The sequence below is a fragment of the Salarias fasciatus genome, unplaced genomic scaffold (assembly GCF_902148845.1).
Source record: "Salarias fasciatus unplaced genomic scaffold, fSalaFa1.1, whole genome shotgun sequence".
NCBI classification, from domain to species: Eukaryota; Metazoa; Chordata; class Actinopteri; order Blenniiformes; family Blenniidae; genus Salarias; species Salarias fasciatus.
The window spans coordinates 40,410-55,652 of record NW_021941269.1 but is presented as its reverse complement, the minus strand read 5'-3'; the positions used below and the strand labels follow the sequence as shown (position 1 = coordinate 55,652).

Below are 15,243 nucleotides of genomic sequence, written 5' to 3'. Positions count from 1 at the left end.
TTTCTGATAATTCGGCCGAGTTCATGATGGCAAATAATGAGGAATGGACGGTGTTTCACCGCAGAAAGCGCCGCAGCTGTGTGTGCTTTTTGACGCTCAGCTGGAGCGCTGTGTGTGTGTGTGTGTGTGTGTGTGTGTGTGTGTGTGTGTGTGTGTGTGTGTGGGGAGGAGGGAGGGTTAACGCCTGACAAAAATATTTGTCGGCGTTAAGGAAGCAGTGCGTTAACGCCTCAATAATGCGTTCACGTGCCCAGCCCCACTCATAACGTTCACAGCGTTCACGACGGCACATCCCCACGGTTCCAGGTGACTCATGCTGACAGGCGCTTGGATCCCTGGTTTGATTCCCCGGGGTGTTCTGGTGGAGCTGCTGTGCGGGGGGAGCCATGTGTTCCTGTCCTGACTCCGGTCTACCTTGGTGTGGCAGGCAGTGGTCCAGGTCCAGGCAGCCTCGGGAGCTCCTGACATTGTCCGTGTGGCGGCGGGCCGGAGGAAGCGGGACCGGGACCGGGACCGGGACCGGGACCGGGCTGTTCAGCATGTCCAGCACTGTGTCTGCAGGACAGGAAGTGGACGTCAGGTGAAGACACGCCCGCCGCACAACAGACCGCGTTTGAAGACGCGTCCTCTCACCAGGGGGCAGCAGCACGTGGTCCAGGCCGGAGGACGGGCGGTGCGCTCGAGGGACGACCGAGGACGAGGAGGACGGAGACGAGGACCCGAGGCCGTGCCGTGCTGGCGGAGGGGGTGGAGGAGGTGGAGGGGAAGGGGGAGACGCAGCGGCCATGCTGAAGACGTCCTCTAATGTCCAAACAACAGAAATCACAGTCCTGCTGGACTCCGGGACACGGAGACCAGGGGGACATACAGTACCTTGGGGGGGCAGCAGGATGTCGTAGTCCGACAGGGTCTGCCTGGAGCTGAAGGGGCAGAGGACCCTGGAGACCACGCCCCCTAGTGGCGCCGAGGGCTCTTTAGAGGGACACAGAGGAAGAGCTGCTCTGTCAGGACCGCTCTGCCGTCCACTGAGGTCCAGACCAGGACCTGGACCCACAGCCTCACCTGGATCGCAGGGCTTCCTGTCCGCCGCCTCTGCAGGGCGGTCCACCGCAGGGCGGTCCACCGCGGGGTGGTCCACTGCAGGGCGGTCCACCGCGGGGCGGTCCACTGCAGGGCGGTCCACCGCAGGGCGGTCCACTGCAGGGCGGTCCACCGCGGGGTGGTCCACTGCAGGGCGGTCCACCGCGGGGCGGTCCACTGCAGGGCGGTCCACCGCAGGGCGGTCCACCGCAGCGTGTCTGCAGCACAGGGAGACGCCGTCACTCCACCGCCACTCACACACAACGCCACACACAGCAGAACCAGTACCTGCTGGACCCCGAGCTGCAGATGGAGGCCTGGCTCCGGCACAGGCCGGACGGCGGGCTCTGGTAGTCCCCGTCCTGCTGCTCTGCTGGACCGCTGAGGGGCCTGGACGGTCTGTGGGGACAGAAGAGGTATGGCGACAAACTAAAGGCTGGCTTCTCCTCTGGACTGTCTCAAACGTCCAACAGACGAGGCCAGAGAGTCTGAGACCGCCTGGGGACATCTCCCTGTGGGGACGTCTCCCTGTAGGGACGTCTCCCTGCAGGGACGTCTCCCTGTGGGGACGTCTCCCTGTAGGGACGTCTCTCTGAGGGGACGTCTCAATGTAGGGACGTCTCCCTGTGGGGAAGTCTCCCTGGAGGGACGTCTCCCTGTGGGGACGTCTCCCTGTAGGGACGTCTCTCTGAGGGGACGTCTCCCTGTGGGGACGTCTCCCTGTAGGGACGTCTCTCTGAGGGGACGTCTCCCTGTGGGGAAGTCTCCCTGGAGGGACGTCTCCCTGTGGGGACGTCTCCCTGTGGGGACGTCTCCCTGAGGGGACGTCTCCCTGTAGGGACGTCTCTCTGAGGGGACGTCTCCCTGAGGGGACGTCTCCAGACTCCCGCAGACGTCTACACCATGGTCTTTCCCGCTGAGTCCATGAGGACTGGAGTACCAGTATAGACAGCAAAGAAGCCCCCCAACCTGGTCTGGGGGGACCGCGAGACACACCGAGACCCAACCAGAGACCTCGTCTCCCCACAGAGTCCTGGACTGGCCCCAGGGCCTCCTCCCAGTGAAGTGGTGGCGCTTTACAGTGACAGGGACATGGGGACACAGGGACGTGGGGACACAGGGACGTGGGGACACAGGGACGTGGGGACACAGGGACGTGGATCTGATCTCAATGGGTCCCTTCACAATAGAGGAACAGGTGGTTCTACGGAGGAGCCAGACTGGAACCACCTGGAGGGGAACCAGAACTGAACCAGGGACGGGGTCTTGTTGGGGGACAGCGGTGAAGTTCTCACTCCGTCCTCCCTTCAGATCTGTCCGTCTCACTCTTTGGTCATGGTACTGCTGGGGGTGGACGTCCTGGACGGCTGCTCTGCCGGGACCGATTATTATCCTCAGACAGAAACCAAACATTAAAGGGACGGTGTGAGCCAGCGAGGCCCTGAAGAGCCCCGGCTCCAGAACCCCGCAGCGCCACGTCCCAGCCTGCAGGAGGCGCTCAGCACCACACACACACACACACACACACACACACACACGCACACGCACACGCACACGCACAGTCTCGTATTTCTATCCTTGTGGGGACCGTCCATTGACTCCCATTCATGTCTAGCCCCTAACCCTGACCCTTACCCTAACCCTAACCCACACCACAACAAAGCCTAACCCTAAAGAAATGTTTTTGCACTTTTACTTTTTTCAGTAACAACAACATGGTCAAGAAAACACTGTTTCTCCTACTTAGGACCGGAAAAAGGTCCCACAAGGCACGTCGTTCCACGTTTTGCTATCCTTGTGGGGACATTTGGCCCCAACAAGGATAGAAATACGAGAACGCTCACACACACACACACACACACACACACACACACACACACACACACACACACACACACACACACACACACACACACACACACACACACACACACACACCACTGAAAACCACCCCCTTCACTCTCTCTCTACACACACACACACACACACAGCAGGTACAGACATGAAAAGGTTTCTCCAGCACATCTCAGTGGACTGCTTTACCTTCTCATTATGCTGCATAAATGTGTGTGTGTGTGTGTGTGTGTGTGTGTGTGTGTGTGTGTGTGTGTGTGTGTGTGTGTGCGCACAATACTTACTTGTTGCTTGTGGCAGGTGTGTGCTGAGCGGACTGTCGAGAGGGAAGGATGTCATAGTCGTCTGGAACACCATTACAGAGGGGCTACACACACACACACACACACACACGCGCGCACACACACAGGAGACAGAAGTGACCCTGGCTGTTAAACGCTGGAACAGCAGCAGCTGTTTGATGACAGACTGGGACGGACGGGGACAGACTGTCTCAGGCTGTCCCTGAAGGGTCTCTGTCTCTGTGACCCTGACCCTGACCCTGACCCTGACCCTGACCCTGACCCTGACCCTGACTGAGGGGGGTCAACATGCACAGCGGAGCGGACTCAGTCCAGCAGAACCTGGTCCGAGTCGGGTTCTGCTGGTTCTGTCTGCCATCCAGGATGGGTTCAGGGACGGGACAATGTGGACAGACGGACGGTCTCCATACCTTGGAGCCGTCCGGGGGTCTCGGCCCCTCCCCCCTGGGATGAGTCCCTCCGTCTCCCAGTGGACAGCTGAGCGGTCTGCCGCCCGGCTGGGGGGGCGGCACGTCTTCGTGGGGCGCCGGGGAGGACAGCCACGAGTGTCGTGTTTCGGGGGGGACGGGTGGGGGACGCTCCGGTGGGGGAGGCGGAGGGGGGTCCCTCTGGGGGGGCGGAGGGGCTGGTAGAGGCTTGTCCTGCTTCCGGGACATTCCTGGAGAGGACTGGACACACAGAGGACACAGCTGTAAATAATCATGTCTGAACCAGCAACACTTCACAGACTTATGTTACACCATGTGTCAAACTCAAGGCCCGTGGCCCAAATGTGGCCCGCCACATCACTTCATGTGGTCCAGAAGATCTTGGAAGGAAAACGAGGATCTTTAACCTGAATGAAAGGAGGACGTTTTACAGCTGGGACTGACCGTGAACCCGTCTGCAGAGCTCCTCTCAGCGTGGCGGCATCCCACCACTAGAGGGCAGCGTACCAGGATCAGCCATGAACACAGGCAGTGCTACTGAACGGCGTCTTGATTTGAAAATGACGCAAAAATGTCCAGGACAAGACAAGTGGAGCAGCTGCACGGCGGCTTCAGGAAAGAAGGGAAAACGGACATGTTTGTCCTTCAAGGAGACAAACCGGAATGTCTCCGCCTCCGGCCCGGTACACCGCAGCACTGCGATTCTTCGCCTGCGGTGTCTCTGCAGTCCGCTGGAGGAGGCTGCCAGATCTGTCGTTATCCCCCGTAGACAATATGAAACGAGTTTAACTCAATAGAAAGCAGCACAAACCGCCATCTGGGTTGAAAATGCACATTAAAACCGTATTTGTATGATAAAAACACGTTAAAAAACACAATCATTTCATCAACCCGTCCAACGTGTTCAAAAAAGACGCTTGATTTGGCTGCTCTGGGGACCTGATCTGGGGACCTGCTCTGGGGACCTGCTCTGGGGACCTGCTCTGGGGACCTGCTCTGGGGACCTGATCTGGGGCCCTGATCTGGGGACCTGCTCTGGGGACCTGATCTGGGGACCTGATCTGGGGCCCTGGGGACGGTGGTTTGCTGGTCCCAGCAGATGAAGAGCCAGCAGGACAGTGAAGCAGTGAAGCAGTGAAGGCGGTGCAGACTGACCCTGGGCGAGGCCGTGGGACTGGCGGAGGGGGAGCGCCGGGCGGCCTTGTGGATGAGGTCTCGTCTCGGGGGGACCGGGGGGAGGCCGAGGAGCGGGCCACAGTGGCTGGAGTCCGCTCCGTAGGCCTTCCTGTGCTGGCTGCCGGGCGAGGAGCTGGGAGACACCATGGGCGAGTTCTGGAGCTCGGCACAGTGCTGCAGGGACAGACAGGACATCAGGAGACGGTCTAGGTGTTGACAGAGGACATATCGCCACTCAGAGAGAAAGGGAAGCTGTTGACGTTCTCATGAGAGACGGGACGGCGCCGACCTTGATGTTTAATTTAGCTGATCAGACTCCTGAGCTTCGGCAGATGTACGCTTTGTTTTCCAGTCCTGGCTGTCAGCTCTCAGCAGCAGTGCATTAAATCCAAAAAACTTTGGTTCTCTCTTCGCGCATGCGCACTTCAAGTATGCATACAGTGTCACCTGTGACCCCCGGGTGACCCCAGGAAGGTAATACGTTTCGGCTCCTACAGAATTCTCTTGTGATCAGGAGGATTCTGAGACAGAGCGCTCTGACGGTCATGTAGCATTCACAGGACCGTAGTTACATTGGTAGGTTTCATCCCTCCTGACCACCAGAGGGCAGCGCTGGACGCACTGAATGACGTATCGCAGCTTAGTCACGAGGAACCCCAGAGACCAGCCTCACCGAGAAGCCTCTGCAGAGCCAGAACCTGACAGACCAGAACCTGACAGAGTCACTCACCAGACAGGAAGGAGCGCCGACACCAACACCCGCTAAGCTAACACCAACACCCGCTAAGCTAACACCAACACCCGCAAAGGTAACACCAACAACCGCTAAGCTAACACCAACAACCGCAAAGCTAACACCAACAACCGCTAAGCTAACACCAACACCCGCAAAGCTAACACCAACACCCGCTAAGCTAACACCAACAACCGCTAAGCTAACACCAACAACCGCAAAGCTAACACCAACAACCGCAAAGCTAACACCAACACCCGCTAAGCTAACACCAACACCCGCTAAGCTAACACCAACAACCGCTAAGCTAACACCAACAACCGCAAAGCTAACACCAACAACCGCAAAGCTAACACCAACAACCGCTAAGCTAACACCAACACCCGCTAAGCTAACACCAACACCCGCAAAGCTAACACCAACACCCGCTAAGCTAACACCAACAACCGCAAAGCTAACACCAACACCCGCTAAGCTAACACCAACACCCGCTAAGCTAACACCAACAACCGCTAAGCTAACACCAACAACCGCAAAGCTAACACCAACAACCGCAAAGCTAACACCAACACCCGCTAAGCTAACACCAACACCCGCTAAGCTAACACCAACAACCGCAAAGCTAACACCAACACCCGCTAAGCTAACACCAACAACCGCAAAGCTAACACCAACACCCACTAAGCTAACACCAACAACCGCTAAGCTAACACCAACACCCGCAAAGCTAACACCAACACCCGCAAAGCTAACACCAACACCCGCTAAGCTAACACCAACAACCGCTAAGCTAACACCAACAACCGCAAAGCTAACACCAACACCCGCTAAGCTAACACCAACAACCGCAAAGCTAACACCAACACCCGCTAAGCTAACACCAACAACCGCAAAGCTAACACCAACAACCGCAAAGCTAACACCAACACCCGCTAAGCTAACACCAACACCCGCTAAGCTAACACCAACCATGTGGCCAGCAGCCACAGCTGTCCCCAACAAGCCGGGAGAACGGTAAAACCGCGGTCTTCACCGGCAACAGCTACGACCCAACACTAATCCTGACAGGATCGGCACCAACAAGGCGCTAATCGTGTCGCTAATGGACAGGACTGCTGTCAACAAGCCTGAGGAAGGGAGCGCCAACAACGGCTAAAAGTTAACACCAGCCGTGTGGCTAGCAGCCACGGTCAGCTCCAATTAGCTGGGGGAAGAGCGCAGACACGGCTAGCGCTAACACAAACCCTGCTGCTAGACAGTCAGGCTAGGCACCAACCAGCCAGCGGCCTATCAGAAGTGTGCATGAACGGCGCTCTGCCGGTAGTGACCACCGCTAACACCGCCCGTGTCGCTAATAGCGATGACCTGACCAATAGGCCGGGGAACGGGAGCAATGGCCAGGGAACACCAATATCTACCGTCAGTACAAGCGAGCGCTGGCGCCACCGTCAGGCTACCAGGGCAGGAGAGCGCTTTCTCTAGGAACACCGGAACTTCACACCTCTCTGGGGTCACAGGTCACACCGCTGGTCAGCTAACAGTCAGAGCGTTAAGCCCCGCCCCATGGCAGTCTGGAATGGACTGGGATAACACCAGAGTTGGGAATGTCCCCCGGCGGGGACACTTGTGTGTCTCAACACGGCGTTCGGCGTGTTTCTGTCAGGCGTTCTGCATTCAGGTTCTTTAAACTCACTGCTGTCGGAGAACTCACGGCGATGCATTCAGGTGCTGTGGGAACTTTCTCGTCACCAGCTTTACCTTGCGGACGCTGGCTAATCCACTCATGACCAGGCAGTCCTCGCGGTCCTCGTCCTCGTCCAGGTCCAGCATGGGACAGCTGTGTCTGTCCAGGAAGAAGCACTTGGCGCCTTCGTTTCGAGGGTCGAAGGGATCCACGATGATGGGCTCCGTGCCTTTGATCTCACAGCGACAGAAGGGGCAGCCCTGCCCGTCCGACTCCTGGAGGAGGCAAGGCAGCGGATTACACACACACACACACACACACACACACACATCTGAGACACGGTCCTGCAGTGGACGTCGTCGTCCTGTCCAGCGCTCTGAAACTGCTCTGTGATCTGCTGACTTCCTGCCGCTGGGCTTCTTCTTCTCTGGTTTTAAAATTGTCTGATTTTAGTTTCATTGAATTTCATGTGGACAAACTTTATTGATGATCTCAACTTCATGTAAAACACGACTGAGGACACACACACACACACACACACACACACACACACTTCCTGCTGAGAGGCCAGAGCGCTCATTATCAATGTGGTTCGAATCAAAAGCTACTGCGAGCTGCTCTACTCGGCTGGAAGGTCTGTTTGCTGGAAGATGGTTAAAAAAAAAAAAAAAAAAGATCTCTTTAAAGGACAGAAAGGCTGCAGACGTCAGGGACAGGACAGAGGACAGAGACCGGCGAGGCTTCAGCTCTCACGCTCCCATTACCTGCCAGGCCGTCAGACAGGAAGTGCACATGAGGTGACCGCAGGGCTCGATCTTCACGTCCTTGTCGTTCTCGGCGCAGATCTTGCAGAGCTGGAAGGTGGAGCCCATCTCGCAGTACAGCTCGTACTGCTCCTGCAGGGGGACAGGCGGCGGCACAGCGGGAATCAGACCGCAGCACCGCTCAGACCGCTTCAGATGCTTCTGCCTCACGCTGCACAGTCCATCAAGTTTCAGGTCTGTCTGTCATGTTTGTTTTGCCCCAAAAACACTGAATTCAGTCCCAGCTGAGAACCAAACCCCAGGATCCGTCATGACGGGGGGCCCGCCTCTGGACCGCCAGCTGCTGGATCCATCTGGTCACAGAACCCAGTGGGACTCGGCAGAAGCGTCAGACAGAAGAACGGATGAGTCCGTTGCTGCCGTGCCTGCGGAGGAGCTCCTCCAGAGCAGCGTTCTAACCGAGCACGTGACTCTTCACGGTTCTGCTGCCAGTTTCACTGTTCTACCTCAGCACCGTGTGGTCCACCCGGTCAGGGCTGTGGGGGATCCACACACGTTTCTAAGGTAAGTTGAAGTTATGAAAGCCACGCTCTGGGCATGCCGGTGGTCCCGGACTCAGCCTGGTCCCGGTCCGGCTCCTCCTACCTGGGTCACCTTGATGTGGTCGTGCGGAGTCGGCTCACACAGTCCGGTCAGGTCGGGGTTGTAACTGCGACCGTCCGGGAACAAGTAGCTGTCAAGAGGAAGAGAGGTGAGCCACTCCCCTCCGCAGCCAGCGCCTCAAACCAGAGGCAGACAGGTCAGAGGTCAGAGGGCGGGGGCAGTGAGACAGTACGTACAATCCCTCCCGGTAGCCGTCGATGAGCGCCTGGAACAGCGGCTTGTTGTGGGGGATGGTCTGCAGGATGTTGCAGTCGCTGGTCACGTAGCCGATGGCCCACTGGCCCAGCCGGGTGCAGCTCAGCCGGAAGATGTAGCTGAGAGGGAGAGAGGACACACACACACACACACACACACACACACACACACACACACACACGGGGGACGTGTTTGGATGGAAACACCTGAATAAATCATGTTCCAACAGAGTCCAGAGTCCAGGTCCACTCGGCTCTCATCCCGTCTCCAGGAGCAACGCGACCTTTTCACCTCTACCTCCAGATGACCCTGAAGCCAGACGTCTGCAGCTCTGAGCGTGAACACGAGCAGCGGAGACCAGAACCACGGCCGACGCCGCCCAGCAAGGAGCCAGGCCAGCACAGACCGGGTCAGGGTTCAGGCTGGAGAGCCTCAGCCTCATCTGCCTCAAGGGAAGTCTCTGCTTCCAACATGGACCGGACACAGCAGGGGGCCAGCGGACCGGGGACTAGGGACCAGGGGCCCGGGGCCAGGGACCAGGGGCCCGGGGCCAGGGGCCAGGGACCAGGGGCCCGGGGCCAGGGACCAGGGGCCAGGGGCCAGGGACCAGGGGCCAGGGGCCAGGGGCCAGGGGCCAGCGGACCAGGGGCCAGCGGACCAGGGACCAGGGACCAGGGGCCAGGGGCCAGGGACCAGGGGCCAGGGGTCAGGGACCAGGGGCCAGGGGCCAGGGACCAGGGACCAGGGGCCAGGGGCCCGGGGCCAGGGGCCAGGGGCCAGGGGCCAGGGACCAGGGGCCAGGGACCAGGGGCCAGGGACCAGGGGCCAGGGGCCAGGGACCAGGGGCCAGGGGCCAGGGACCAGGGACCAGGGGCCAGGGACCAGGGGCCAGGGACCAGGGGCCAGGGGCCAGGGGCCAGGGACCAGGGGCCAGGGGCCAGGGGCCAGGGACCAGGGGCCAGGGACCAGGGGCCAGGGGCCAGGGGCCAGGGACCAGGGGCCAGGGGCCAGGGGCCAGGGACCAGGGGCCAGGGACCAGGGGCCAGGGACCAGGGGCCAGGGACCAGGGACCAGGGGCCAGGGGCCAGGGACCAGGGACCAGGGGTCAGGGACCAGGGGCCAGGGACCAGGGACCAGGGGCCAGGGACCAGGGGCCAGGGGCCAGGGACCAGGGGCCAGGGGCCCGGGACCAGCGGACCAGGGGCCAGCGGACCGGGGACCAGGGACCAGGGGCCAGGGGCCAGGGGCCAGGGGCCAGGGGCCAGGGACCAGGGACCAGGGACCAGGGGCCAGGGGCCAGGGGCCAGGGGCCAGGGGCCAGGGGCCAGGGACCAGGGGCCAGGGACCAGGGGCCAGGGGCCAGGGGCCAGGGACCAGGGGCCAGGGGCCAGGGGCCAGGGGCCAGGGGCCAGGGACCAGGGACCAGGGGCCAGGGGCCAGGGACCAGGGACCAGGGGTCAGGGACCAGGGGCCAGGGACCAGGGACCAGGGGCCAGGGACCAGGGGCCAGGGGCCAGGGACCAGGGGCCAGGGGCCCGGGACCAGCGGACCAGGGGCCAGCGGACCGGGGACCAGGGACCAGGGGCCAGGGGCCAGGGACCAGGGGCCAGGGGCCAGGGGCCAGGGGCCAGGGGCCAGGGACCAGGGGCCAGGGGCCAGGGGCCAGGGACCAGGGGCCAGGGACCAGGGGCCAGGGGCCAGGGGCCAGGGACCAGGGACCAGGGACCAGGGGCCAGGGGCCAGGGGCCAGGGGCCAGGGGCCAGGGGCCAGGGGCCAGGGACCAGGGGCCAGGGGCCAGGGGCCAGGGACCAGGGGCCAGGGGCCAGGGACCAGGGGCCAGGGGCCAGGGACCAGGGACCAGGGGCCAGGGGCCAGGGGCCAGGGACCAGGGGCCAGGGACCAGGGGCCAGGGACCAGGGGCCAGGGGCCAGGGGCCAGGGGCCAGGGGCCAGGGACCAGGGACCAGGGGCCAGGGGCCAGGGACCAGGGGCCAGGGACCAGGGGCCAGGGACCAGGGACCAGGGGTCAGGGACCAGGGGCCAGGGACCAGGGGCCAGGGACCAGGGGCCAGGGGCCAGGGACCAGGGGCCAGGGGCCCGGGACCAGCGGACCAGGGGCCAGCGGACCGGGGACCAGGGACCAGGGGCCAGGGGCCAGGGGCCAGGGGCCAGGGACCAGGGGCCAGGGGCCAGGGACCAGGGACCAGGGGCCAGGGGCCAGGGACCAGCGGACCAGGGGCCAGGGGCCAGGGGCCAGGGACCAGGGGCCAGGGGCCAGGGGCCAGGGACCAGGGACCAGGGACCAGGGACCAGGGGCCAGGGGCCAGGGGCCAGGGACCAGGGGCCAGGGACCAGGGACCAGGGGCCAGGGGCCAGGGGCCAGGGACCAGGGGCCAGGGACCAGGGGCCAGGGACCAGGGACCAGGGGCCAGGGGCCAGTGGATCAGTGGGCAGGTGGACCACACAGCAGAGAATGACTGGGAGAACTATCCTGTGGTGTGTGTGTGTGTGTTTTCTGGTTCTTCAGTGGACTCTGATATTAGAATGACGGTGAAGCAGTCACTAAGCAGTGTTCAAAAGCTGCAGCATCGAAGTTCATCACAGAGAGAAAGATCAAGTTCTGCAGGGTTCTGCTGCGTTCTGCAGGGTTCTGCAGGGTTCTGCAGGGTTCTGAAGGGTTGCGAAGCACCTATAGCGGGGCCGTTAACGGCGGTAACATGCCGTTACTGCGGCACTCTTATCGCGCGAGAGAAAAAATGTCGGCGTTACTCTCTGCTTCTCAGAGTTGGGTCTGGGAGCTGGTCTGACATGTCTGTGGCCCAGCCTGGCTGAACACCGCTGTGGGGGTGAACTGAACCTGTCCCGCCCCAGTCCCACAGCGCTCCAGCTGAGCCTCAAAGGCTGCTTTCACACCTACTAGTCCCAGAGTGGTTCGGTTCGGACATAAATTATTCATAAATGTTGCAGCTGTCAACGAGTTCGGTTCATTCACACCACTTGTTTTTGCAGATGAACTCTCCACTGTGACCCTCCTGCCCCTTGGTGGCGCTGTTCACACAATAGTGTGTTTTGGGAGACGGAAGTGAACCCTGATTGGCCGGCATGTGTGACGTGATGCGCCGCGCGGCTTGCTACGGAAGCCTCCGCCGACCAAAAAGCCTTCTCCACAACAGAGCGGACAGGACCGAGGCCGGTCAGCGTTCACACCAGCAGCGGACCGCACCGAGACCGCACCGAGACCGCACCGGGACCGCACCGGGACCGCACCGAGACCGCACCGGGACCGCACCGGGACCGCACCGGGACCGCACCGAGACCGCACCGAGACCGTACCGAGACCGCACCGAGACCGCACCGAGACCGCACCGAGACCGCACCGAGACCGCACCGAGACCGCACCGAGACCGCACCGAGACCGCACCGGGACCGCACCGGGACCGCACCGAGACCGCACCGGGACCGCACCGGGACCGCACCGGGACCGCACCGAGACCGCACCGAGACCGTACCGAGACCGCACCGAGACCGCACCGAGACCGCACCGAGACCGCACCGAGACCGCACCGGGACCGCACCGGGACCGCACCGGGACCGCACCGAGACCGCACCGGGACCGCACCGGGACCGCACCGAGACCGCACCGGGACCGCACCGGGACCGCACCGAGACCGCACCGGGACCGCACCGGGACCGCACCGGGACCGCACCGAGACCGCACCGGGACCGCACCGAGACCGAACCGGGACCGCACCGGGACCGCACCGGGACCGCACCGGGACCGCACCGGGACCGCACCGGGACCGCACCGGGACCGCACCGAGACCGCACCGAGACCGCACCGAGACCGCACCGGGACCGCACCGAGACCGCACCGGGACCGCACCGGGACCGCACCGAGACCGCACCGAGACCGCACCGAGACCGCACCGGGACCGCACCGAGACCGAACCGAGACCGCACCGAGACCGCACCGGGACCGCACCGAGACCGCACCGGGACCGCACCGGGACCGCACCGGGACCGCACCGAGACCGCACCGAGACCGCACCGAGACCGCACCGGGACCGCACCGAGACCGCACCGGGACCGCACCGGGACCGCACCGAGACCGCACCGGGACCGCACCGAGACCGCACCGAGACCGAACCGGGACCGCACCGGGACCGCACCGGGACCGCACCGAGACCGCACCGAGACCGCACCGGGACCGCACCGAGACCGAACCGAGACCGCACCGAGACCGCACCGGGGACCGCACCGGGACCGCACCGAGACCGCACTGGGACCGCACCGGGACCGCACCGAGACCGAACCGGGACCGCACCGGGACCGCACCGAGACCGCACCGAGACCGCACCGAGACCGAACCGGGACCGCACCGAGACCGCACCGGGACCGCACCGGGACCGCACCGAGACCGCACCGGGACCGCCTCCTCAAGGAGGTCTCGGTACGGTTCTTTGTCCCGGACCAAAACTAACTGGTCCGCTTTCACACCAGTGCATACGAACCGACCCTGCAGGAGTTGGGGACTCCAGTCCGCTTCAAGCGGACCACATGCTGCAGGTCTGAAAGCAACCAAACACACACCGTCCAGTCCTCATCATTTGCCATACTGAACTCGGCCGAATTATCAGAAAAATCAGGAGGAAAAGGCTGGTATGAGGCACAAACTGAAATCAGGAGCGCAAAGATGAAAAAAATGAAAATGAAACTTAAATCGCGTGTTTTGCTGGCAAACGTTTCGTCCCGCTGGGACGAAATCCTGCTTAATCGTGATGAACTCCAGGATTGGGGTGAATCGCGATACAAAAAATCTTTGCCCAGCTCGAGTTCTGCTGGACAGCAGCTCAGACAGACACGAGACATGACAGGGTCCAGGGACAGACAGAGGGACAGGGTCCAGAGACAGACAGAGGGACAGGGTCCAGGGACAGACAGAGGGACAGGGTCCAGAGACAGACAGAGGGACGTGGTCCAGAGACAGACAGAGGGACAGGGTCCAGAGACAGACAGAGGGACGTGGTCCAGAGACAGACAGAGGGACAGGGTCCAGGGACAGACAGAGGGACAGGGTCCAGAGACAGACAGAGGGACATGGTCCAGGGACAGACAGAGGGACGTGGTCCAGGGACAGACAGAGGGACAGGGTCCAGAGACAGACAGAGGGACGTGGTCCAGGGACAGACAGAGGGACGTGGTCCAGAGACAGACAGAGGGACGTGGTCCAGAGACAGACAGAGGGACAGGGTCCAGAGACAGACAGAGGGACGTGGTCCAGAGACAGACAGAGGGACAGGGTCCAGGGACAGACAGAGGGACAGGGTCCAGGGACAGACAGAGGGACGTGGTCCAGGGACAGACAGAGGGACGTGGTCCAGTGACAGACAGAGGGACGTGGTCCAGAGACAGACAGAGGGACAGGGTCCAGAGACAGACAGAGGGACGTGGTCCAGAGACAGACAGAGGGACAGGGTCCAGGGACAGACAGAGGGACAGGGTCCAGGGACAGACAGAGGGACAGGGTCCAGAGACAGACAGAGGGACGTGGTCCAGAGACAGACAGAGGGACGTGGTCCAGGGACAGACAGAGGGACGTGGTCCAGGGACAGACAGAGGGACGTGGCCGGTACCTGCCGGGCTTGTTGATGTACTTGTGCAGCCGGGCCTTGACCTCGTCGTAGGTCAGGAAGGCCATGTAGCCGGGGTGCGTCACCGCCAGGAAGTTCCAGTTCCTCAGGATCGACCCCCATGGCTGAAACGCAGAACCCAGCTTCAGCTTCAGCTCACATCGCACTCTCTACTGGGAGACCCACACACTCCGGACGGCGGGGGCGGGGCTCGCATCATGCCTCCATCTGATTGGCTGCAGACACCATTCAGAGAGCGTGTACTGCTGTGCTCGAGGTGAGAGCTGTGAGGACTGATCTCTGATCAGCTGGGACGTCTGTCCGCCTGCTGGTGTCCATCAGCCTGACACACCAGAGACACCCCGGGACACACCGGAGACACACCGGAGACACACCGGAGACACACCGGATGAAGGACCGCAGTGACTCAGTGAGAGCTCATCATCATCATCATCATCACCATAATCATCCTCATCATCACCAGCAGATTCATCATCATCCTCATCATCACCAGCATCATCACCATCATCATCATAATCACCATCATCATCACCATCATCACCACCATCATCATCATCATCACCATCACCATCATCACCAGCAGATTCATCATCATCCTCGTCATCAGCATCCTCATCATCACCAGCATCATCACCATCATCATCATTATCACCATCATCACCACCATCATCATCATCATCATCATCACCATCATCATCACCATCATCATCATC

General features: G+C 61.8%; 1 protein-coding gene across 1 annotated transcript in view; it reads right to left on the bottom strand.

Moving 5' to 3' along the window:
• Positions 1 to 15,243, bottom strand: part of LOC115384648 (E3 ubiquitin-protein ligase CBL-B-B-like) — a 32,584-nt gene that overhangs the window by 3,323 nt on the left and 14,018 nt on the right. Inside the window, exons 6-18 of the mRNA XM_030086886.1 lie at positions 14,513 to 14,634; positions 8,861 to 8,998; positions 8,667 to 8,754; positions 8,022 to 8,153; positions 7,332 to 7,532; positions 4,820 to 5,014; positions 3,647 to 3,904; positions 3,219 to 3,301; positions 1,369 to 1,479; positions 1,063 to 1,298; positions 874 to 972; positions 634 to 801; positions 415 to 555 (exon numbers count right to left, since the gene is read on the bottom strand). Coding sequence (XP_029942746.1) covers positions 415 to 555; positions 634 to 801; positions 874 to 972; positions 1,063 to 1,298; positions 1,369 to 1,479; positions 3,219 to 3,301; positions 3,647 to 3,904; positions 4,820 to 5,014; positions 7,332 to 7,532; positions 8,022 to 8,153; positions 8,667 to 8,754; positions 8,861 to 8,998; positions 14,513 to 14,634 — 1,972 coding nt within the window. The remainder of the gene's footprint in view (positions 1 to 414; positions 556 to 633; positions 802 to 873; positions 973 to 1,062; positions 1,299 to 1,368; positions 1,480 to 3,218; positions 3,302 to 3,646; positions 3,905 to 4,819; positions 5,015 to 7,331; positions 7,533 to 8,021; positions 8,154 to 8,666; positions 8,755 to 8,860; positions 8,999 to 14,512; positions 14,635 to 15,243) is intronic.